Source organism: Dendrobates tinctorius, unplaced genomic scaffold, assembly GCF_039654945.1.
Source record: "Dendrobates tinctorius isolate UK_male_01 unplaced genomic scaffold, ASM3965494v1 ptg000018l, whole genome shotgun sequence".
Lineage (NCBI taxonomy): Eukaryota > Metazoa > Chordata > Amphibia > Anura > Dendrobatidae > Dendrobates > Dendrobates tinctorius.
Window position 1 is genome coordinate 18,570,071 of NW_027361686.1, and position 26,716 is coordinate 18,596,786.

Below are 26,716 nucleotides of genomic sequence, written 5' to 3' on the forward strand. Positions count from 1 at the left end.
ACACGTTGCAAAAAAACCCCTGTTTGGGAGAGAAGAACAGACAATTTGCGGCGCCCTAAGTGCGTAAACACAATATTGTAGTCTTTAAAGGGTGCACAATTTTATGCACTCACCTGATAGACTAATATAGCTTTGGATTATGTATCCTCAAAAATCCTTCCTTTTGGGATACTTCTCAGAAGACAGGGCTTGCAGCTTGCCTCGGGTGGATCCAAGTGAAAGAGCCAGGTTCAGGCTCACACAGGATGAGTAAATCAAGAAAAACACATCCAGCCCATAAACGGCAGCGCTTCCCAGGACCTATGAAATAAAAAAATATGGAATATCATCTTTGGATGTGAGTCCTGGGAAGCGCTGCCGTTTATGGGCTGGATGTGTTTTTCTTGATTTAACCAATACACGTTGGGATGACCTGAGGCTGGGCTGTGTGTAATCACCCTGTATGGTTCCTTGATCCATCTCGTGCTCCGCCTGCAATGCATCCTCTTTTATTGTGAGCAGAGAGCATTTCAGAACACAGAGAATCGGGATGGTGATGCTAATTTTGGCATCATTGCCGCTCACCATCTTGGTGGCTTTCTCAAAGTTTTGCAGAATGGTACATATGTCTGACATCCATGTCCACTTCTGAGGTCTTATGTGTGGAGTCTGAACTGAATACCGATGGCCTTGTTGATGCTGGTAGTCAACAACTGGCCTCTTCTGCTCACAAATGCTTTCCAACAGATGCAGTGTACAGTTCCACCTCATGGGTACATCACACAACAGTCGGTGAGCCGGAAGCTGCAAACGCTGCTGAAGCACGGCAAGGGCAGCGGAAGCTGTAGCTGACTTTCTAAAATGGGCACACAGGTGGCGTACTTTCACAAGCAGATCCAGCAGCTCCGGGTAGGTTTTGAGAGACCGCTGAACCATGAGGTTAAGCACATAGGCCAGGCATGGTATGTATGTGAGCTCGCCTCAGAGCCACTGCAAGGTTCCATCCATTGTCGCACATGACCATGCCTGGCTGTAGGTTCAGTGGTGTCAGCCACCGATCTGCCTGCTCTTTCAGAGCTGTCCACATCTCTTCAGCATTGTGCGGTTCGTCATCTAAGCATATTGGCTTCAGCACAGCCTGTTGCTGCTTGGCTGAGGCAGTGCTGCAGTGCTTCCAGCTTGTGACTGATGTGGTCATTTCAGAGATTGAGGCTGAAGAGGTGGAGGTGCAGGAGCTATAGACTGTGGGGGCAACCCTGATTGATGTAGGGCCCGCAATCCTCGGTGTTGGGAGGATGTGTTCTATCCCAAGGTCCAATAGGGCCCTGGCCTCCACTATGTTAACTGTTATGAAGGGGTCACCGAGGAGAAAAAGGCAAAACAAGCTAAGTCACAGAAAACCAGAGAGGTTGGTAACTATGCAGATTGCAGATCCCTGATCCTACCACACAACTAGCAGCAGCCGTGGAGCGTACCTACGATGTTCCTAGATGCTTCGTCACAGCCGGAGGACTAAATAAGCCTGAAGCATGAAAAGGGGAAAACTAACTGCCCCAGAGCAGACCCCAAAGGAATAGATAGCCCCCCACACATGTATTGATGGTGAAACAAGATGAAGGCACAAACACAGGCAGGAAAATAGGCTGAGCAAATGATGGGGCCTAACTAATAAGAAAGGAAAGGAAAGACACTGTCTGCAACCTGCAAAAAACCCTACAAAAATAATGTCCAACACTTCTGATAGCAAAATTAACCCTGAAGGCACTAGACTTCTCCCACTATATCAGCACTCTGAAATATTCTGAGACAGAGCAAAAAGAGACCAAACTAGTAAGGGACAAAAAGCAAATTGGCAAAATACTGATAAATAAGAGTGGAAATTCAGCACAGCCCCCAGCCGGGGCTGGCTGACCACACAAAAAAACTGAATAGACCCAACAAAATCAAGTGTGAACATTAGCAGAAAAACTTAGCTTTAGATGACTGGAACAGAGTTGAAAACCAAGAGCTGACAAGCCAGAAGGAATCGCCATCAACTGAATAGCGCGTCGGCTGTCTTAAATCCAATCTGAGACTCCTGAGGTCCAATCGTCATCCTCATTCTCAGGTGGCAGATCTCCACTGATCAAATCAGCCTCACTACCTCCTGTTACCACCAGAGGGAGTCTGGAAGGAGAACTCACAACTGGAGAACCAGAGAATGAACTCACAACAGTTAACCCAGTGTGCAGTCAGCGAGATGTACCCTCCCTTCCCACAAGTACTTGTCCACGTGTCCGTGGTTAGGTGGACTTTCCTAGTAAAAGCATTGTTGAGGGCACAGCTAATATGGGACACGTGCTTGTGTAATGTGGGGATAGCACACCAGGAAAAATAATGGTGGCTGGGCCCGAGTACCTTGGGAAGGCCGCCGCCATCAGGTTGCGGAAAGCTTCCGTCTCCACGAGTCTAAAAGGCAACATTTCGAGCGCAAGCAGATCAGAAATATGTGAATTTAGTAGAGTGACCTGTGGGGCTTTACAGTGTATTTCTGCTTACGTTCCAAGGACTGGGGCATATTCAACTGAATGCTGCGCTGGGACAAGGATGTGGATGTGCTTGATGATGGTGCTAGTTGAGTGTGTGCAACGACAGTTGCAGGGCAGGAGGCATCTTCGCAGGCACCATGGACAGGGGATTGGCTTCCACGCACAACAGCGGAAGAAGTAGTGGTGTCACCCGCAGACAGTGATCCTGGACCCTGAGGTTCGGCACACAAAGTTGGGTGCTTTGCTGCCATGTGCCTGATCATGCTGGTGGTGGTCAAGCTGGTAGTTTTGCTACTCCTGCTGCGGGCATGGCAGGTGGTGCAAATGGCCTGTTTGGTTGTTTTTTAAAAACTCTGCCGATAACCCCAGTCTCGGGAAGACCTAACACTTGTACTGGCAAGTTCCATCGTGTTGGTGTTACAGGGATCGGTTGCCCATCTTCTGTCTGAGGCCACTACACTGCTTCTTCCTGCATGTTGGGGTGCTACGCATCCCTCCCCATGTGTGCTGCTTACCTCGTTGTGCATGTCCTCCTGCCAGGTTGGATCAGTTACTATAGCGTCCACCACCTCCTCTTGCACTTCAGCACCCTGGTCCTCCTCCTGACTTTCTGGCAATTATGTCTCCTCATCGTCCACGTCTTGTGACACGTTCCCACCGTCACCTTCGTGTGAACGTGGCTGCTCAAATATTTGGGCATTGCTACATGTGATCTCCTCTTTCCCCACTTCAAGTGCAACAGGAGAGAGGCCTGAATCTCTAAATGGAAAAGCGAACAGCTATTCAGAGTGTCCATGTGTTGGATCAGTTGTTCCTGGGCACTCTGCATGGTGGGAGGAAGGAGGGTCAAGGTGAGGAACATGCGGTCCAGACTCGTGGCTACTGAGACTTGACCGTGTGGAAGACAGGGTGGTGGCGGCAAAGTGACTTGAAGCATTATCCGCTATCCAACCAACAACCTTTTGACACTGCTCTGGATTCAATAGTGGTGGGCTGCTGCGGTCCCCTAGTAATTGTGACAGGGAAGGTCAAGTGAGAAGATGTGGGTGTTTGTTGTGGGCCAATCCCAGATTGCCCACGTCCTCTGCCTCACCCTCTACATGCCCCATCACGTCCACTTCCCCGTCCCTTGCCACGCGCCTTGCCCATTTTAAATGGACTACAATATTTTGCATGTTCACTAAAAATGAATTTGGAGAAAACTTATGTGATCCGTTTGCTGGAAAATCCAGAGTTTAAAACATCTGGCCTGCAGGTAACTTTTTTTTTTTTTTTTTTTTTTTTTTTTGTAAGCAAACTGGTATCAATAGCTAGACTAAGACTCAACAAAAACAGTTCAATTTAGCCCAAAAATGCCCCAATTTTTAGCCCACAGCTAGGTGAGGCATGTGACGGAGATACCACGCTGTAAAATATCCCGTATATCCCGTCCATGTGCCCTGGGACTTAATTCCCAGGGACAGGATAGTACGTCATAGCGATCAGCGGCGCTCATGTGGTGAGCGCCGCTGATCGCAGCTGGGTGTCAGCTGATTACCACAGCTGACACCCGGCACAATGTGTCAGGGGCGGTCACGGACCGCCCCCGACACGTTAACCCCTTGTACACCGCGATCAAACACGATCGCGGTGTACCGGGGGTTAAAGGGAAGCATCGGCAGGGAGGGGGCTCCCTCCGTGCTTCCCTGAGCCCCCCATATCAGCGCAATGTGCAGCGCTGCTGCGGGGGGGGCTCTTTCCCTACAGGCCCCCGCAACCAAGATGGCGACGGGGACCTTTGGGGGCCTGTAGGGAGCTGACTTCCTCACTGCCTGCAAAGCGCAGGCATGAGGAAGTCTGCTGCACTGCCTGTGACAGATCGCTGATCTGTCACAGTGATCTGTGATGTGACAGATCAGTGATCTGTCACAGGACAGTGATGTCCCACCTGGGACAATGTATTAAAGTTAAAAAAAAAAAAAAAAAAGTGTAAAGATAATTTTAAAAAAATCGCTAAACAAATTAGTAAAAAAAAAAAAATATTCCCCAGTAAATTCATTTTTTTAAAATAAAAAAAACAATAAAAGTACACACATTTGGTATCGCCGCGTCCATAACGACCCGCCCTATAAAACTGTCCCATTAGTTAACCCCTTTAGCGAACCCCTTAAAAAATAAAAATAAAAAACGAAGCAAAAAATTATTTATCATACCACCGAACAAAAAGTGCAATAACGCGCGATCAAAAAGACGCATATAAATATCCATGGTACCGCTGAAAACGTCATCTTGTCCCGCAAAAAACGGGCCGCTATACAGCATCATCCGCAAAAAAATAAAAAAGTTATAGCTCGCAGAATAAAGCGATGCAAAAATAATTCTTTTTTATATGAAATAGTTTTCATTGCATAAAACCGACAAAACATAAAAAAAGACCTAAATGAGGTATCGCTGTAACCGTACTGACCCGAAGAATAAAACCGCTTTATCAATTTTACCGCACGCGGAGCGGTGTAAACGCACCCCCCCAAAAGAAATTCATGAAACGCTGGTTTTTGTTCATTTTGCGTCCCAAAAATCGGAATAAAAAGCGATCAAAAAATGTCACGCACCTAAAAATGGTACCAATAAAAATGTCAACTCGTCCTGCAAAGAATAAGACCTCACATGACTCGGTGGGTCAAAATACGGAAAAATTATAGCTCTCAATATGTGGTGATGCAAAAACTATTTTTACAATAAAAAGCGTCTTTTAGCGTATTACAGCTGCCAAAAATAAAAACCGCCATAAATAGTAAATCAAACCCCCCGTTATCACCACCTTAGTTAGGGAAAAATAATAAAACTAAAAGAAAATGTATTTATTTCCATTTTACCGTTAGGGCGAGGGTTAGGGCTGAGATTAGGGTTAGGGGTGTGTTGGGGTTAGGGTTGGAGTTATAATTGGGGGGTTTACACTGTTTGGGCACATCAGGGGCTCTCCAAATGCAACATGGCGTCTGATCTCAATTCCAGCCAATTCTGCGTTGAAAGTCAAATGGTGCTCCTTCCCTTCCAAGCTCTGCCATGCGCCCAAACAGTGTTTTACCCCCACATATGGGGTATCAGCCTACTCAGGAGAAATTGCAAAACAACTTTTGGGGTCCAGTTTCTCCTGTTACCCTTAGGAAAATAAAAAATTGGGGGCAAAAATATAATTTGTGGAAAAAAATGATTTTTTTATTTTCACGCCCAGGCGTTATAAACTTCTGTGAAGCACTTGGGCGTTCAAAGTGCTCACCACACATCTAGATAAGTTCCGTGGGGGGGTCTAGTTTCCAAAATGGGGTCACTTGTGGGGAGTTTCAATAGTTTAGGTACATCAGTGGCTCTCCAAACGCACATGACACCCGCAGACCATTCCATCAAAGTCTGCATTCCAAAACGTCACTACTTCCATTCCGAGCCCCGACGTGTGCCCATACAGTAGTTTTCTCCCACATATGAGGTATCAGCGTACTCAGGAAAAATTGGACAACAACTTTTGGAGTCCAATTTCTCCTGTTACCCTTGGGAAAATAAAAAAAAAAATGGGGACTAAAAGATGATGTTTGTTGAAAAAATACGATATTTTTATTTTCACGCCCGGTCGTTATAAACTTCTGTGAAGCACTGGGGGGTTCAAATTGCTCACCACACATCTAGCTAAGTTCCTTGGGGGGTCTAGTTTCCAAAATGGTGTCATTTGTGGGGGGTTTCAACTGTTTTGGTACATCAGGGACTTTCCAAACGCGACATGGTGTCCGATCTCAATTCCAGCTAAAAACGTCAAACGGCGCTGCCTCCCTTCCGAGCTCTGCCATGCGCCCAAATAGTGGTTTACCCCCACATGTGGGGTATCAGCGCACTCAGGACAAATTGCACAATAACTTTTAGGGTCCTGTTACCCTTAGAAAACTAAAAACTGGGGGTGAGAAGATCATTTTCGTGGAAAAAATATGATTTTTTTAATTGTACCGCTGTACGTTATAAACTTTTGTGAAGCCCTTGTGGGTTCAAAGTTCTCACCACATATCTAGATAAGTTCCTTGGGGGGTCTAGTTTCCAAAATGGTGTCACTTGTGGGGGGGTTTCCACTGTTTAGGTACATCAGGGGCTCTCCAAACGCGACATGGCGTCCGATCTCAATTCCAGCCAAAAAATGTCAAACGGCGCTGCTTCCCTTCCGAGCTCTGCCATGCGCCCAAATAGTGGTTCCCCCCCACATATCAGGTATCCGCGTACTCAGGACAAATTGCACAATATCTTTTGCAGTCCAATTTCTCCTGTTACCCTTGGTAAAATAAAAAAAAATTGAACCTGAAGTATTTTTTTGTGAAAAAAAGTTAAATGTTCATTTTTTTTTAAATATTCAAAAAATTCCTGTGACGCACCTAAAGGGTTAATAAACTTCTTGAATGTGGTTTTGAGCACCTTAAGGGGTGCAGTTTTTAGAATGGTGTCACTTTTGGGTATTTTCTATCATATAGACCCCTCAAAGTGGCTTCAAATGTGATGTGGTCCGTAAAAATAAAATAGTGTTGCAAAAATGAGAAATCGCTGGTCAATTTTTAACCTTTATAACTTCCTAACAAAAATAAATTTTGGTTCCAAAATTGTGCTGATGTAAAGTAAACATGTGGGAAATGTTATTTATTAAGTTTTTTTGTGTGCCGTATCTCTGTGATTTAAGGGCATAAAAATTCAAATTTGGAAAATTGCGAAATTTTCTAAATTTTCGCCAAATTTATTTTTTTCACAAATAAATGCAAGTGATATGAATTAAATTTTACCACTAAAATGAAGTACAATATGTCATGAGAAAACAATGTCAGAATCACCGGGATCTATGGAAGCGTTTCAGAGTTATTACCTCATAAAGGGACAGTGGGCAGAATTGTAATAATTGGCCCGGTCATGAACGTGCAAACCACCCTTGGGGCTTAAGGGGTTAAAATAACTGGATTGTCATGCTGTACTATGAAAAGGATCTGGCTGTATTCTGCAGTATAAACAAGCAAATGGAGAAAAGAAAGGAGCTCTGGATTGCTTTTGAGTAAAATAATCAGGATTAAGAGGCAAAAAAATTATTCTGGCCAATGATACCAGGGGCTATGTAAATACGGTCAATATATGTAATAGGCAGCTGCAGACAGTAATTGAATGGACCTTCTTGATGTATGCAATGAAGTATGCTACATACAATGCCTGCCTGACTAGAAGTGATATCTATATACCCACATACAGTGCCTGCATGCTTTGCACTGGTATGTATATTCCTACCTACATACACTCCCTGCCTTTCTAGCACTGTAATCTATATACCCTGTAATTAGTCCTTAGAAAGACTGCTGATTTAGCTGGATTTGTGTATTCAATTACACAGGTCAACGAAAAAAAATTTTTTTTCTGGTGTCCAAAATATTTTAATGAATTTGGGGTATTTTTGGGGTGCTGATTCTGAATATGTCATCAGTTTTGCCAGATTGGCTCAAGTTTTTGAGATTTTTGGTATCTTATTTATAGCACTTGTTGGTAAATGCGACGCATCATCTCATTAATTTCTTTGGATTAGTACTTGAACTGAGCAGTTCTCAATATAGTTTTGTGTTAATTAGTGTTCTAAAAGTTTGTTCATAGCTTGATTTTTGCACTAACTTTATGTTGTTGTCTGTTTTCCAGTGAAAAGCATGAACTCATCATGAAGAAGTTGTCTTAACGATCCAGACTCATTCTGTTACATTTGTGGTGAATATACACTGCCAAAACATAGAAGAAACATAACACACTTCGTAAAAAAAGTGTATTTTGCCTATTTTGGGGTTATGCTTGGGGACCAAGACAAGTTTTGGGCACCACACATAGTGTGCAAAGCATGTATCGAATTATTACGAAAATGGAGCAAAGGACAAAGAAAAAGCTTCAAATTTGGTGTTCCAATGGTGTGGAGAGAGCCAAAAAATCATCATGATGACTGTTATTTCTGTGCAGTGCAAGTGCAAGGATTCAATAAGCATAAGAAACGAAAATGGGAGTAACATGGAATCTGCAAGAAGGCCTGTCCCTCATTGTGAAGATGTGCCTGTACCTGTGTTTACCATAAATAACAGTCATCATGATGATTTTTTGGCTCTCTCCACACCATTGGAACACCAAATTTGAAGCTTTTTCTTTGTCCTTTGCTCCATTTTCGTAATAATTCGATACATGCTTTGCACACTATGTGTGGTGCCCAAAACTTGTCTTGGTCCCCAAGCATAACCCCAAAATAGGCAAAATACACTTTTTTTACGAAGTCTGTTATGTTTCTTCTATGTTTTGGCAGTGTGTATTCACCACAAATGTAACAGAATGAGTCTGGATCGTTAAGACAACTTCTTCTTGATGAGTTCATGCTTTTCACTGGAAAACAGACAACAACATAAAGTTAGTGCAAAAATCAAGCTATGAACAAACTTTTAGAACACTAATTAACACAAAACTATATTGAGAACTGCTCAGTTCAAGTACTAATCCAAAGAAATTAATGAGATGATGCGTCGCATTTACCAACAAGTGCTATAAATAAGATACCAAAAATCTCAAAAACTTGAGCCAATCTGGCAAAACTGATGACATATTCAGAATCAGCACCCCAAAAATACCCTAAATTCGATTAAATATCTTTGGCACCAAAAATGCTGTTGACCAGTGTTATAGTATACCTACACTAACTTTGAAACCCCCAAATCTGACCCTATCTCGGCAGCAATTCGCCCTACACTTATCTGATACCGGAGCTGAATGAGACGAGCAGGGTGGCGCCAGGTCTGATATAGACCTGACGACGCTGTGCCGACAGCCAATCATTATAATGCCACAACCAACATGTCTGTGGCATTACAGTGCATGGCAGACAATCCATGCATGTTCATTGGCTCTCTAAAGAGCGCCAAACATGCAGGCCCGGGACCCGAGCTCCCGCCAAGCAAACCTGGATGCTTGGGAGAGCACCGAGCATTACAGAGTATGCTCGCTCATCACTGTTGGCTACCTGATTGTTCTCACCACATCTTCATTTATCTTATAGGGTATTGATGTGTCTGAGGACTTTTTTTTTATTTTTTGTTTTCCCCCATTTTCAATAATTTCTGGGTTTTGTTTGCCTCAGATAAGATATGGGACATTAAACCCTAGTCCTCTGCAGTATCCCTATGTAGGTACTATTTTGTATTTGCACTTTACGTACAGAAGGTTATTTTAATTGTTTAGATCTATATATTTTAAGTTATTATATTAAGTTACATTTTTACTACATACCACCTAGTGCGATCTCACTTAGAATTGTAGCTGTGTTTAAATAATACCCATTTGCTATCATAGTCAATATTAGCTAAAGTCTAAAAAATGACTTATTTAGCACATTTTAAATTAGTCTCTTTGTTTTCTTTTTTGCAGGGACATTTAAGAATCTGGTGTGCTTGACTAAAGATGTCATATGCAAGACGCTAAATGAGGCCCTTCCCCTGAAATGGCATAATTCTACTGACAAAGTTCATTGGTATCCAGGAAACTCAGATAACCCACCTGTACAATGGATTGTTGAAATCTGGACCTTCCTCCAGCAATATGATGACGTTTTAGATTTCTTTGAGAACCAGCCAATTGTACCATTAACACTAATCAACGAAAGTTCAAATGACATTCTACTTGCAAAGTTGAAAAGGGGAACGATTCTTTTTAAAAACCATGATGGCTACAGCATCACTGAAAGCACAACTGTACTATTGGAGAAAGCCGGTTGCACTGTAATACAAGACAAGAATACTTGGATGTGGCACAAAAACCTACATTTGTTTATATTTTCTCCAACACCAAATAATATTCTAAAGGCACTTTCCAGCTTAAATCTTAATCAAATTTTGGAAGCCTTCAAGAATGGCTCAAATGAAAATATGAAGATGTTTTGCGACTTGTTTTCTCAGGCTTACAAATTCTCCTCACCTGAACTGAATATTTTACACAAGTTGCCCATCTTTTGTAGTGTCCAAACCATTACATCTTCTCAAACAAAGCTGGCGGCTTCCAGGTGCTTTACTGCTTTGGACTCCAACACTCTTCCATCTGTGCCAGACACCTTAGTGTTCCCAGATGTTATGATAAAATGTAGAGATGAATCCGATAGAAGGCTATTACAACTAATGAACATTAAACTTCTAAATGCAGAAGATGTTGCTGTGCTGATGGTTAAAGCTGGTCAAAAAGGCTCTTACATTAATAATCAAGATGAATTTCAATGCGTGATGTTCTGGATTTTGAGAAATGGATATGCATTATTCACTCAGAATGAACAACTGAAATCTATGTGCAGATACCTTGACTTCATACCTTGCAATGGACGACTTCAACCACCATCTGTCCTTTATGATCCAAAAATCGAGACATTGAGAGTTTTGTTTGAGTCTGATAAATTTCCACCAGTAAACTACCATGAAGATTCAATACTAATGTCACTAAGAATGATAGGCTTGCTAGATTCCATTCATAAGATCACACCGAAGGAAGTGATGGAAATTGCTGAACAATTAAATCAAGAAGAGGATGTGCCTTCTTCCTTTAAAAAAGCTGATGCTCTTATTGAAGTTTGCAACAACACTGTGGTTTTAACAAAGTTTAACTCGCAGAACTTAAAGGTACTCTGTAGCCTTTCTTGGGTCCCTGTTTGTAAGGATTTGCAAACTACACTAATTGAGCCAAAAAATATTAGAAGTATGATGTACTGTAATATAGTTGACCTATCAATGCCTCTAACCAATCACTTTACTGCAAAAGCAAATGATCTTCTTGGCTTAAATGACCCTCCTCCCCCTGAAAAAGTTGTGGAAAATCTTCAAGCGCTCAGTCTTAAGTACAAGTCTATGGACCAGTACTCCTTTTATAGGAAACTCCATGACATTTACAAGTATCTACAGGATCATATTAAAGATTTTCATAGTGATACACTCAATGAAGTTGTGATATGGACTGGAAATGATTTTTGTTGCCCACATGAGACTGTTTTATGTTACCCTGACGGTTTGGATCTCTCCTCCTGTGTCAATAAAGTGTCACCTGACTTTTTACCTTACAAAAATCTTTTTTCTAGATGTGGAGTAAAAAGCACATTACCACCCAATGAAGTCATTGACATTCTGCATACATTAAAAGATTGTATTGACAAGGACTATCCCAATTCTGGATCTCCCAAAGGCTTGAAGCTTGTAATTTCCATCTTGGACTGGATGAAGGTTAACTCTGTAAATGGAACAGATGAGCTCCCTATACCAGTGCAGTCTGACAAAAATTGTTTTACTCTTAAACCACTGTCTAAAACTTTGTTCTGTGACATGGAGAAACAGTATTTAACCAGTTCTTCTGGTAGTTGTACAGACTTTGATATTGTACATGAAGACATTTCAATGGCCACAGCCAAATACCTGAATATTCAGTTTCTAAGCACCAAGGTATTGAAGCCAGAGTTTTTTGAGCCCTGGGGACCATCTGAGCCAGTGACTCTAAGAATAAAAAATATTCTTAGAGAATACAGTGAACATGTAGAACTTTTCAAAGAAATGATTCAGAATGCAGATGACGCAGATGCTACAGCCTGCCATTTTTTGGTCGATATGAGACAGAATTCTGAAGTAAGGAAGAAATTAATAGACCCTGGAATGGACGATTGTCATGGGCCAGCACTATGGTCTTACAACAACAGTAAATTTACAGATGCTGATTTTACCAATATTATACGCATTGGAGCAGCTACTAAAGAAACCCAGGTGCAGAAAATTGGCAAATTTGGCTTAGGGTTTAACACTGTATACCATATCACAGATGTACCTTCTATAATGAGTGGATCAAACCTTCTCATATTTGACCCAAATGCAAACCATCTGCAAAAACACATTTCACAGAGAAGTCCAGGCATGAAGTTGAATCTCCAAAATAATTCTGAATTGCTTTATATGTTTTCTGACCAATTTCAGCCATACTCTAATGTGTTTGGTTGTAAACTTTCACAGCCTTTTAACTTTAATGGAACACTTATTCGTTTACCATTTCGAACAGAAGAAGAAGCTAAAAAATCAGAAATCTGTCACCAAACATTTGGGAAAGAACAAATAAACTTGTTTATGCTGGATTTTGACAATTCTTCAGAAACTCTTCTAATTTTCTTAAAAAATGTAAAAGAAGTAAGCTTAGGTTATTTGTCTAATGACACATGTCCTGGATTTCAGACCACAAAAGTACATCTTGAAAAAGAAATAATTCAAAAACTGCAAGTTTCTCAAGGTTTGCCACTACAACAGGAGCAGCTCAATGTATCTGAACAGTTATGTGAGCATATGGATAGCTCGGATTTTAAATGCACAAACATAGTGTCAATTTGCATGCAGAAAAGTAACACAACTGACACTAAATTCTACATTATGCAGTCAGGCCTTGGAGTAAAAAAATCTGTCAAGAGTATAATGAAAAATGAAAACATATTTTGTCCACCGATTGCTGGAGTTGCTCTTCCTTTAAAGAAAAATGATAGTACTGGAAAATGGTCCTCTGATTTAGAAGATTTTACAGGGATGGTGTTCTGTTTCCTCCCCCTTCCAGTTTCTACCGGGCTGCCTTTTCATATTAATGGATCCTTCTCTGTGATGTCAAATAGAAAAACCTTATGGGAGACAACAGCAAAAGGTGAATGGAATAAACATTTACTCTGTGATGCATTGATAGTTGCTGTTATAACTGCATTACTGCAGCTACAAGCGCTGAATGAAAATGGTGATATAGAGGACTACTACTATTACACATTTTGGCCTGACATCACAAAAGTGAACACTCGTTTCATGGAAATGGTCAAAAGCTTTTACCATGCAATAGCCTTTGGGTTAGAGAACAATTTACCCCATCTGTTTAACAACGGGCAAGAATGTTGTACAATAGAACATGCATGCTTTCTAGATCTAGAAATGTTCAAAGATGAAACCATTCAAAAACTTGCCAAAAAAGTATTTTCCATGCATCTAAAAAAGCCTTACTTGGCAGTTGACCTCCCAGGCTGGGTAAAACACAGCTTCAGCATGAGTAACAGCCATAGCGAACTAGAAAAACACTTTTACAGCTGTGAAAGATTCTACAGGGAGATAGTATTTGAAAACTTGGACCATCTAAAGAGAGAAGACCGAAATGCCTTAATCATTTATGCAATCGATCTTAAAAATAAACAGCTAAACAGTTTATTGCTATTAAAACCTTGCATCCCATCGTCTTTACACGACAACTTACAATTTATAACTAATCTGGTACACCCAACAGGAAAAGTGTCAGCACTGTATGACCCAGAGGAAGGACGTTTTCCTCAAGGTGCAGAGTTCCTTGAAATGGAGAGGTTAGAATATCTGTGTACTCTAGGTTTACTGAAGGACAAACTACCTCTAAAAGAACTGATATTGAGAGCATGTAGAATCAAAAATACCTGGAAATATGATCGTAAGAAGGCATTAAAACAAATTGTTTGCACACTGGAACTATTAAACGATCTTCTTCAAGAGCATGGCTCCATTGATAACAGAGACTTTAGAGTCATTGCCTTCTTTCCTGCAGTGCCTCCACAAAGCAATGCTACTGATCTTGAAGATCTAACTTTAATGAAAGCAGAAGATCTTTATCACTACAAACATAAGGCTCTTGTATCTATGATTCACCCAATTCTAGGCCAACTATATTTGATAAACCCTAAATTGACTAATAATGTGATGTCTTTCCTTGGCATTGATCGTCAACCTTCTTTCCAGGTTGTTATGTCTCAACTGCAGAAAGCTTCTGAGGGAGTGAATTTGCTGAATAATGATGAGTCCTTTCACATTGCAAAAGAGTGCTACAGTTATTTGAATAAACTCCTAAAAAAGGAACCGAACCTTGCTGGCCTTATAAAGGAACAAGCCTCTGCTTTCCCTTTTGTGTTCATTGATAATGACTTTGTACCAGTGAATGTGGTTGCACACCGAATTCCTTTTGATGCTTCCCCTTATTTGTACAGGTTATCAAAACATTTTGAAAATTTTGAAAAACTGTGGGATAGTGTTGAAATTTGCAAAGAATTCTCTTTTCACCAATACTTTTCCATTTTGGAACAAATGGCTATTAATCATCAAGGAACTTCACTTTCACAAAGTGAACTTACTATGGTAGTAAATTTGATAAATCATTGCCTTGAGAAGATACCAGATAGTAATTCAATTGACACAAGACCCATTTTTGTGCCAGACCAGAAGTGTATATTACGCCATGTAGACAAAATTTTTTACAATGACACTCCATGGCTACCCTGCGACAAAGAACTTAATTTCTGTAATGACCGAATTCCTCGAGCAGTGGTGTCGAAATTAGGAATCAGAACAAGAATCCATCATACACTTCAAAAATTAAAACTTTCAAATCTTTCCAAATGGGCTTCCCAATTTGGTGCAAAGGAAAAGATTACTACACGCATCAAAAATATTTTGAAGGAATATTCTTTAAAAAAAGACATACTTAAAGAGTTGCTTCAGAATGCAGATGATGCAGAGGCTACTGAAATTCATTTTGTGTTGGACTGCAGAAAGCATGAAACAAAAAGAGTGTTTGGACATGAATGGCGCCCACTGCAAGGTCCTGCCCTTTGTGTTTACAACAACAACACATTTTCTTCTAAAGATATTGATGGAATTCAACAGCTTGGCATAGGTGGCAAGAAAAATAATTTAGACAAAACAGGAAAGTTTGGGCTTGGCTTTAATTCTGTGTACCACATAACAGATTGCCCTTCTTTTGTAAGTGATGATACCATTATGTGTGCCTTTGATCCCAACCTTATGTTTTTGGAATCCTCTGAGGATACCAGCCCAGGTGGAATGTTTACTGTTAATAATGAGTTCAAGGTGACATTTCAGGACGTTTATGACACCTTTTTACCATCCATGTTCAGTCTACAAAAAGGAACAGTTTTCCGTTTACCACTTAGAATGGCAAACACCGTGTCAAAATCAGAAATAAGTGACCAAACTTCATCAATCGAAGAGATCAGAAGTATGTGTGAAGAACTTGATAAAGATGCTAACATGATTCTGTTTTTAAATCATATTCGAAAAATAACTTTCTCTGAGATTTCAAGCACAGGAAATGTGGAAGAAAAATTTTATGTTGAAACTAAAATTGATGAGACTCATTCAAAGAAAATATCTTTGTTTCAACAAAGACTCTCCAACAGTAATAAGAGTGAGGGTCATTTGTCTGGAAGCTTACCATTCAGGATATCTTCAGTGGTTGAAGTAAAACGCAGCAGCTCAAACACTACAACCTGCTGGCTTATAGTTAGACAACAGGGGATCGAAGGCGAAAGAGGCTTCAACACTTTGGAGGATATTTCACACAATTTACGTCAAGTCCTTGTCCCGCATGGCTCAATAGCTGCTTGTCTTTATAAACCAACAAAAGGTAGGGCGTTCTGCACTTTGCCCCTTCCTCTAGAAACGGGTCTCCCAGTACACATAAATGCAAATTTTATTGTGGATGCAGCACGTAGAGATATCTGCAAAGAAGATGGTGACAGCCCAAAGACCGCATGGAACGTATTTCTGCTATCAAACATTACAGCACCACTTTACTGCTATCTTCTTGAGTGTCTACATGAACTATTTTCAAAAAAATCACTGCATTTCCAATGTTTTGACTCTTGCAAGCCATTTCTTGATTGCTATCTATCATTTTTCCCTACTAATAATGAACATGTGCCACCACTGTGGAAAAATGTAGTTAAACAAGTCTATTTGACTATCTTTGAGCAACGATTGCAAATAATTCCTGTTTACAAAGAATCTAGTACAGAAACAAAATCTAAGAAAAATAGTATAGTTGTTGAGTGGTCAAATGTTGGAAAATCCTCCATCACTGAAGAACCATTCTTTGTAGTGCCAGAAAAAATCAGAGAGATTGAACATGTACTGCTCAGTATAAACATGCTGCTAGCTTATGGAAGTTTTGTGTGTAATGCTTTTAAAGAAGCTGGTGTAGATGTCACTGAATTAAACCCACAAAATCTGTGCTGTTTCTTAAGGAAAATCCCTTTACTACCTAGTAGAGATTCTCTACCTGCCCCTGTCGGTAGTTCTATATTCAAAAATGAGGCAAACTGTATCTCCCTTTTAAAATTCTGCTTGAAATTCGATGCCCAGCAAAAAATTGATTTTCAAGGAGTTCCTCTGTTAATTACTGTAGACAGCATGCTTCATTACTTTGACAAAGAAAAACCAACATTTTTTTCATATTTTTCTAAACTTTTTCCTGGTGCAAGCAGTGAATTCATAAAACACAAGGATAGTTCTTTAGAAAAATATGGCTTTGTAAAACGTTTGGATGTAAAGAGTTCTGTTCCTTTAGTTAAGAAACACCTGGGCCCAACATATGAAATTTCTTCAAAAACAAATGTACCCAATCTTCCACTTTCACAATATACAGCAGATTGGTTGAAAGGTTTATGGTTATTCTTTAAGAGTGAGTTAATATTGCAGAAAGCTGGTCAGGAAAAGGAACTTTTTGCGGAGATTTGTGCTATTTTTGAGCAATGGGCAATTATACCAGTCAAATTTAAAATGTCATCTGGTAAACAATGTAACCAAAGTGTTCTTCCTTTTGCTGATCTCAAAAATATTTGCTTTCCAAGCGACGGTTATATGTATGAGTGCCTTTTGAAACTAGGATTTCCTGAATTAGATTTTTCTGTAATTGATGTTCATATTATTCCACATTTTAAGCCCTATACAATGAACACAGAAAATCTTGAACTGGTGCTAGAACAACTAGGTTCTAGAAATGACCTTCACTGGCAACTTATGAAGGCAATAGAAATTGATGGGTTTCTTTCTTGCATCTTAAATAAACTGCCATCAGAAAAAAACAAGGGCATTTTATTACAGAAGCTCAAGTCTTTACCCTTGTTTGAAACGATTCAAGGCAACAGGCAGAATTTGCTTGGCTGCAAAAAGATTATTCTGCTTAACACAAAATTTGACTTGAAACTTTTTCAACTTTCTGATCTCCATCCTTCAACAATTTATCTTGAAAGTAATAATCTTAACTTGAGGGTTAGTGAGTATATGAATATCCCAAACATTAATGACTTGGAATTACTTGCTGATTATCTCCTCTTGGATCTTGCTATCCTCAATGAAAATCAGTTAGTGCAAATATTACGAATGGTACTACAACTGCAACATTGCAATGGTTTCCACAAGAAGAAGGATCAGATTATCACATCACTCAAATCTGTGCCGCTGATCAGAGATAAACGTGGCGTACTTAAAAAGGTGTCATATTTCTATTATCACAAAGTAGAACTGTTCTGTATCTTAGAGCTTCAGGAGTGTTTCATCCCTGATAATTTCTGGAAGATGTTTGAAAAGCATGAGATTGTTAATTTACATATGTTTCTTCTAAGTCTTGGATTAAAATGTTCACTTACAGAAACAGATTTTATTGAACTTGCAACTCAGGTTGAGACAAATGCAACAGTTATTCCTTCTTTGAAGTCCCTTCATATTAAGGCTGAAGCTTTGTATAAGTATTTAATTTCCATGAATTTAGATGAAATGAGCTGCACGTTTGCTCGTCAAGTGGGGAAAATTGCTTTTGTCAATCCATTAAAAGTAAGCACTAAACTAAAAGCTTTTCACCCTTCATGTACAGAGAATGTTGCTACAGTTGCACTTAACGGTTCATTACTGAATTGCAAAGGTTATGATTCATTGGCTTGGACGTCCATGCCGTTACTTAACAACAGCTCTAAATGCAACAAGAAGATCACTGAATTTCTTAAACAATGTGGAGTGCTGCTTGAGCCACCTATTGGAAAACTAATTGACAACATAAAAAATGTATGCAAAGTTTCATGTGGTAGCAAAGACTTGCAGGAAACCAGAAGTGAGGTTTTGAAGAAAACCTATACCTTCCTTCAAAGCAAAGGCGATACATTTGACATTACTCCTTTAAAGGATATTCCATTCATTTTAGTAAATGAAGAAAAAAATATTGCACTGCCACGACAAGTAGTTTTCAGCCTCAAAAAGGAAAACCATTTTTCACCATATTTGTACAAGTTGTCTCCATACAGTGCATGTTATAGCATGCTCTTCCAAAAAGTAGGAGTTGAAGCTGAGCCGACTGTCCTCCATTTTGCCAATATACTTTCAACAATTTATACAGAGACATTAGATAAGACATCTTTGCATGCAAATCTAAAAAAGACTGTTAAGGAATCTACAATACAGCTTTTCAATTTATTCAGAGAAAATCCAGATACTCCACAGATTACTTCTCTGCATCTTTTAGCAGTGGATGGTAAACTCTATGAGTCAAGTACTTTGGTCTTTAATAATTGCCGAGGTCCTATTGTACAAGACAAATTGCAATATTCATTTAAATTTGTTTGCATGCCAGGTGAAGGTGAGTCACATGAAAAACTTCTGAAATGTTTACCAAAAAAGATTTGTCCTATGATGCTTTCAGACATTACAAAGGAGTCTCTTAATTTTGATTCAGAAAACCTGTGTTCTTATGGTAATGAATGCCCATTAAAATTAAGGTTTGAAAAACTATTTTTCTCTTCAGTATTTCAAGATGCTTTGGTTTGCCTTCTTCAAAACCAAAACAAAGGAAAACTTGTGCAAGAGGAAGCTTCAAAGAACTGGAACCTTATCTTTCAGACAATAGAAATAATATGTTGCTCTGAGTTACAAACTGTATTAATGTATGAAGACAAACCTTTGGCTGGCACTCAAATGAAAAAAACTGTGTTTGCAGCAAAAAACAATGAAAATGGTTGTCAAATCTATTTCCAACATAGTGACTCACTGCGGGCCACAAAGCTGATTCAAGTTGTACAAGTTCTTGCACAAGAAATAAACAATATGATAGAGAATGTACTAACGCCAAAATCATTAGATGTTGTTCAACAAATGCTCTCCTGTGATAATCCCAATGAAATAACTGATTTGCTTGAGGAAAATGGTTTGTGGAATAAGATTAGTACTCAAAGTACTTTTTCTTTACCGAGCCCAGGTGACAAAATTTCTACTGAATGGTATGATTGTTTGGATATGAGCATTATGAATACATTCAAAGTTGGTGACTATGTGGGTTACATGATTCCCACTGAAGAGGAATCTTACTTATATGCTGTGATTGTTGAGGAACTTGGTAAGAAGACTTTTGGAAGCTGTGAAGTTGAAATGTATCTCGTAGACATCGGTCAAAATGATAACATTGAGGTTAGTGTTCTTGATTTATATCAGTTCAAAAGATCTGAAGGCCAAAGCTGGAAAGCTCTTCTGTTGCTTGGAAATCCTCAACCTCAAATGCAGTCAAAGATTCAGAATTATTCAATTGAACACATGAAAAAAGAGATTGATCTTTATTTGAGCAAAATATGGGGATTGCCTGAAAGTCAACGCAAGCGAGCCATAAGACGACTTTACCTAAAATACCATCCAGACAAAAACATGGCCCAAGAGAAACTTTACACAGACTTGTGCAAATATCTTCAGAATAGAATTAAGGAAATGGGATCCAGAAAAAGCCATACTGGCTCGCCATCGTCAACTAATTATTCTAGAAATGCTGGTGGTTTTTCTACGTTTTGGGCACAATGGGACAGTCAAGCATCCAACCACAAGCACCATCGTGAACACTTCTCCAGAACAACCAGATGTAATTATGATTTTTGGGGATACCACAGTACACACACCCACCCAAAACCTAAAGAAGCGGATAGGTGGTTAAGGCAGGCAGTATGTGATCTTAAAGCTGCAGAACATGATGTTGGTCATGGCCATACCGAGTGGGTGTTCTTCAAAGTGCACCAGGCTGTAAAGAAAGCTTTATTTGCCGCACAATACATTAAGGTAGGAAAAATAAACAAAGATGACACTATTGTTTGTTTAGCCAAAAAGGTATCCTCTTACTGTAGCAGCCTTCAAAGCATTCACAATGAAGTGAGTCAATTGAAAGCATTTGGCGTGGACAAAGAAAGAACTCAGTATCCGGACTGCTACACTCCACCTGGCATTCCCAATACTTGTTTAGACCCAGCAGAAGAAGAAACTGTGACTGCTGTAGCTAAAAAAGTCATAAAGAAGATAGAGAGTTATGTCATCATATGAGAATTGTATATGGAATACATTTATTTTTCAAACAATTCAAAATGTTTTTACTTTTCTATATGGTATCTTGTTAATTTGTATTTTCTGTACTAGTTTGAAAATATACTGCCAATGTACGAAGTTACAAATTGATTATGATATTAAAGCATCTCTGCATATTTTGTACAAATAAATGCATAATTCTATATTGGTACAAACCTATGCCAGTAAACATTTTTTATATGCATATGGTGGGGTGGGCTTTTGTGTTACTTGCAAATTGGAAAAAGCTACAGGAAAATATAAACACATGACATTTGTGATTTGTTGTTTTCATATGTAGTACCCCTCAGTTAAGCTGCTTTACTAACCTTTTCTTTACAAAAATAGAATACTATTCATAGATTTATCCAGTGTAATATTTGTGCCAAAACTCCTTATGGCAAAGGCTAAAAAAGGTAAAGCCATCTTACCCCCACACCAGACCCAGCATAAACATTTAGGACCCAATTATTAACTCTGGCACTGTACAGCCATAATGATGGGGCATTGAGCAAGATGTGTCTAATTCATTGAAGGGACTGTGCCATAAAAATATGTATTTCAGCAATTGGAAATAAAGGTTTTTGTTTAATATTTATACTTTATTTAAATGGTATAATATTAAAAAAAAAGTTTTCCACTTTTAAACGCTAGGGGGAGCAGCTGCTGAAATTTGTCATGAAAGCCTAGTGTACAACACATCTAGCTCACATTATGACTGCAGTAAATGTGGGTGGGGTCTGATCACGTGTGATATCTCCACTCCTCCCTTCTTGGTGTTTGCATAAGGACAAGAAAGGATCAACGAGCAGCACCATTTTGTTGGTGACTGCAACGTGCAAGGTTCCGGAAAAATCCTCGGTGGGCCCTTGGCTGTGGGAAGGAGAGTAGGAGAAGGAAAAAAAGTCATCGGTTTTTAGGGTCACAGACCCTTTAAAAGCGCAGGCCGCGTATGTGCAGGGGCGCGTGCATTCAGTGTTCATTGCCTGAACCGCCACGGCGCACGTCCGATGGATACTGGTAAGTGTGCGCCCACATTCAACGCCGTCTTCTGCTATGTTGGCGGCCATTTTACTATGAGCACGCAGGACCTGCAGAGGAGGAGGAAGACGCTGCTGGGAGCGCAGGCATAAAGAAGATAGAGAGTTATGTCATCATATGAGAATTGTATATGGAATACATTTATTTTTCAAACAATTCAAAATGTTTTTACTTTTCTATATGGTATCTTGTTAATTTGTATTTTCTGTACTAGTTTGAAAATATACTGCCAATGTACGAAGTTACAAATTGATTATGATATTAAAGCATCTCTGCATATTTTGTACAAATAAATGCATAATTCTATATTGGTACAAACCTATGCCAGTAAACATTTTTTATATGCATATGGTTGGGTGGGCTTTTGTGTTACTTGCAAATTGGAAAAAGCTACAGGAAAATATAAACACATGACATTTGTGATTTGTTGTTTTCATATGTAGTACCCCTCAGTTAAGCTGCTTTACTAACCTTTTCTTTACAAAAATAGAATACTATTCATAGATTTATCCAGTGTAATATTTGTGCCAAAACTCCTTATGGCAAAGGCTAAAAAAGGTAAAGCCATCTTACCCCCACACCAGACCCAGCATAAACATTTAGGACCCAATTATTAACTCTGGCACTGTACAGCCATAATGATGGGGCATTGAGCAAGATGTGTCTAATTCATTGAAGGGACTGTGCCATAAAAATATGTATTTCAGCAATTGGAAATAAAGGTTTTTGTTTAATATTTATACTTTATTTAAATGGTATAATATTAAAAAAAAAGTTTTCCACTTTTAAACGCTAGGGGGAGCAGCTGCTGAAATTTGTCATGAAAGCCTAGTGTACAACACATCTAGCTCACATTATGACTGCAGTAAATGTGGGTGGGGTCTGATCACGTGTGATATCTCCACTCCTCCCTTCTTGGTGTTTGCATAAGGACAAGAAAGGATCAACGAGCAGCACCATTTTGTTGGTGACTGCAACGTGCAAGGTTCCGGAAAAATCCTCGGTGGGCCCTTGGCTGTGGGAAGGAGAGTAGGAGAAGGAAAAAAAGTCATCGGTTTTTAGGGTCACAGACCCTTTAAAAGCGCAGGCCGCGTATGTGCAGGGGCGCGTGCATTCAGTGTTCATTGCCTGAACCGCCACGGCGTACGTCCGATGGATACTGGTAAGTGTGCGCCCACATTCAACGCCGTCTTCTGCTATGTTGGCGGCCATTTTACTATGAGCACGCAGGACCTGCAGAGGAGGAGGAAGACGCTGCTGGGAGCGCAGGCAGATAAGAGCAATGTTATTTTTTTTCTCGATCATACGGGAGGCCAGGATGGATGCCCCTTCCGGGGGGCCATGATGGATACACATACGAGGGGAGCCAGGATGGAGATATGGGGGGGGCAGGAAGAGGGGCTGGATGGATACATATGGGGGCCAGGATGGAGATATGGGGGGACAGGGCAAGGGGCCACATGGATACATATTGGGGGGACAGGGCAAGGGGCCAGATGGATACATATGGGGGGCAGGAGAAGGGATGAGGATGGAAATATGGTGGGGGGCAGGATGGATATACATGAGGGGGCCAGAATGCATATATGGGAGGCCAGTATGGATATATGGGGGAGGGGCAGGACAAGGGACCAGGATGGTTATATGGGGAGCCAGGATGGATTTATAGGGGAGAGGGGCAGGACAAGGGACCAGGATACATGTACAGTTGCCAAAAGTATTGACACCCCTGCAAATCTGTCAGATAATACTCAGTTTCTTCCTGAAAATGATTGCAAACACAAATTCTTTGGTATTATCTTCATTTAATTTGTCTTAAATGAAAAAACACAAAGAATTGTCCTAAAGCCAAATTGGATATAATTCCACACCAAACATAAAAAAGAGGGTGGACACAAGTATTGGCACTGTTTGAAAAATCATGTGATGCTTCTCTAATTTGTGTAATTAACAGCACCTGTAACTTGCCTGTGGCACCTAACAGGTGTTGGCAATAACTAAATCACACTTTCAGCCAGTTGACATGGATTAAAGTTGACTCAACCTCTGTCCTGTGTCCTTGTGTGTACCACATTGAGCATGGAGAAAAGAAAGAAGACCAAAGAACTGTCTGAGGACTTGAGAAACCAAATTGTGAGGAAGCATGAGCAATCTCAAGGCTACAAGTCCATCTCCAAAGACCTGAATGTTCCTGTATCTACCATGCGCAGTGTCATCAAGAAGTTTAAAGCCCATGGCACTGTGGCTAACCTCCCTAGATGTGGACAGAAAAGAAAAATTGACAAGAGATTTCAAAGCAAGATTGTGCGGATGTTGGATAAAGAACCTCGACTAACATCCAAACAAGTTCAAGCTGCCGTGCAGTCCGAGGGTACAACAGTGTCAACCCATACTGTCAGCGTCTGAATGAAAAGGGACTGTATGGTAGGAGACCCAGGAAGACGACCCCACTTCTTACCCCGAGACATAAAAAAGCCAGGCTGGAGTTTTCCTTACCTGAAAAATCCTAAAACATTTTCGAAGAATGTTCTCTGGTCAGATGAGACAAAAGTAGAGCTTTTTGGGCAAAGGCATCAACATAGAGTTTACAGGAGAAAAAAAAAGGCATTCAAAGAAAAGAACACGGTCCCTACAGTCAAACATGGCGGAGGTTCCTTGATGTTTTGGGGTTGCTTTGCTGCCTCTGGCACTGGACTGCTTGACCGTGTGCATGGCATTATGAAGTCAGAAGACTACCAACAAATTTTGCAGCATAATGTAGGGCCCAGTGTGAGAAAGCTGGGTCTCCCTCAGAGGTCTTGGGTCTTCCAGCAGGACAATGACCCAAAACACACTTCAAAAAGCACTAGAAAATGGTTTGAGAGAAAGCACTGGAGACTTCTAAGGTGGCCAGCAATGAGTCCAGACCTGAATCCCATAGAACACCTGCGGAGAGATCTAAAAATGGCAGTTTGGAGAAGGCACCCTTCAAATATCAGGGACCTGGAGCAGTTTGCCAAAGAAGAATGGTCTAAAATTCCAGCAGAGCATTGCAAGAAACTCATTGATGGTTGCCGGAAGCAGTTGGTCGCAGTTATTTTGGCTAAAGGTTGTGCAACCAAGTATTAGGCTGAGGGTGCCAATACTTTTGTCTGGCCAATTTTTGGAGTTTTGTGTGAAATGATCAATGTTTTGCTTTTTGCTTCATTCTCCTTTGTGTATTTTCATTTAAGACAAATTAAATGAAGATAATACCAAAGAATTTGTGTTTGCAATCATTTTCAGGAAGAAACTGAGTATTATCTGACAGAATTGCAGGGTTGTCAATACTTTTGGCCACAACTGTATATATGGGGGGCAGGATGGATATATGGGGGGCAGGACAAGACACCAAGAAGCATATATATGGGGGGCAGGATGGATATATGGGGGGCAGGACAAGACACCAGGAAGCATATATATGAAAAGGCCAGGATGGATATATGAGGGAGCCAGGACAAGGGACCAGGAAGGATATATGGGGGTCCAGGAGAGATATATAGTGGGGCAGGACAAGGGACATATAAGGACCAGTATGTATATCTGGGGGCCAGGCTGGGGCATATTATAAAATGTAGGGGGCCAGGTGGGGTTGGATTATTAAATAAAGGGGACCAGGATGAGGGACTTAATTACTGTGAGAGGGCTAGAATGAGGAACATGCTATATTAGTTTAAGGTGACAAGTGGAGAACATAATTTCTTTAGGGTCCAATTAGGGACATTATTACTACTGTAATATAATTTACTTTTTAGGAAACCTTTCCATGGAGGGAACAAAAGGGGGGTCCTGTTACTCTGCAGGGTGGCACTACATCACTTTTCTTCATCTGACGTAATGTAAAAATCAGGGAAATGTAGGGAAAGTGCTCTGGAAGTGATCAGCTATTGATGACTGTTATTTTTTTTGCAGAGACAAGTCCTGGCTGGAAGTGACGGCGATCTGTACTGGTTGAAGAAGAAAAGCGAAGATGAAGGACTTGAACTACAGACGTCACTGGCGAGTCAGTGTATTACATGTACAAACATACTATACACTATATTCTGTGTACAGTGCTCCTGTGTATTGCTGTGAGTTCATTTTCCCCTTCGTCACTGAGGTCTGGTGAACTCCCTGTTCTGGTGAAGGAAGGTAATGAGCCTGATTATCAGGCACCTGGGCCTGATGAGGATGACTGGTTGAGTGGAGTCATGGACTGGATATAAGGCTGACGACGCCCTTCTGCCCTGCAGGTGATTTCTCTGTGGACTTCTAGGACACCAGTCTGATTCCTGCTCCTCTAAGCTAAGTTTTTCTGCTTTGCCTGTTTGCTTTTGTGTTTTGTTTTTGTTTTCCTTGCTTTTCTGGATTCTGCCATTCCCTGCTGGGGTGAGCTGAATCTCCTTTTGCCTGTAGCTCTGTCTTTAGAATATTCCTGAGTACTGACATAGCTTTTTTGAAGCCTAGCGTCTTCAGGGCCTTTTTCACGGTCAGTCTGTTGGCTCTTATTTTCATAGGGTTTTTCACGGATTGCAGACAGCAGCCTTCCTGTCCTTTCCTATCTAGCGAGATTGGGCCCCGTCTTTGCTCAGTCTATCTTTCTGCCTGTGTTAGTGTTTTCATCTTGCTTCACCGTCATTATATGTTGGGGGCTGCCTATTGCTTTGGGGTCTGCTCTGGGGCAGTTTAGTTTTCCCCTTTCTTTCTTTAGGCCTAGCTATTTCTCCGGCTGTGATCGAGGGGTCTAGGGCATCGTAGGAACCCCCCACGGCTATTGCTAGTTGTGTTGATGGGTTCAGGGGTCTGCAATTCGATAGCTGCCAACTTCTCTGGTTTTCTGGACTTAGCTAGCATTTCTGTGTTTGCCTCCTACGGTGACTCAATCATAACAGAATCACCCGCCATACCGCAGATCCTAGGGTACTCAATAGCAGGAAAGAATTG

General features: G+C 40.5%; 1 protein-coding gene across 2 annotated transcripts in view; it reads left to right on the forward strand.

Annotated features, from left to right (window-relative positions):
* LOC141082567 (sacsin-like) overlaps positions 1–22,515 on the forward strand; it is a 95,596-nt gene extending 73,081 nt beyond the window's left edge. For both annotated transcript variants that reach the window (XM_073566538.1, XM_073566539.1), the window contains one exon: positions 9,942–22,515. In XM_073566538.1, the coding sequence (XP_073422639.1) occupies positions 9,942–20,713 (10,772 nt within the window). In that variant the 3' untranslated portion in view covers positions 20,714–22,515. The remainder of the gene's footprint in view (positions 1–9,941) is intronic.
* The last annotated feature ends 4,201 nt before the right edge of the window (positions 22,516–26,716 follow it).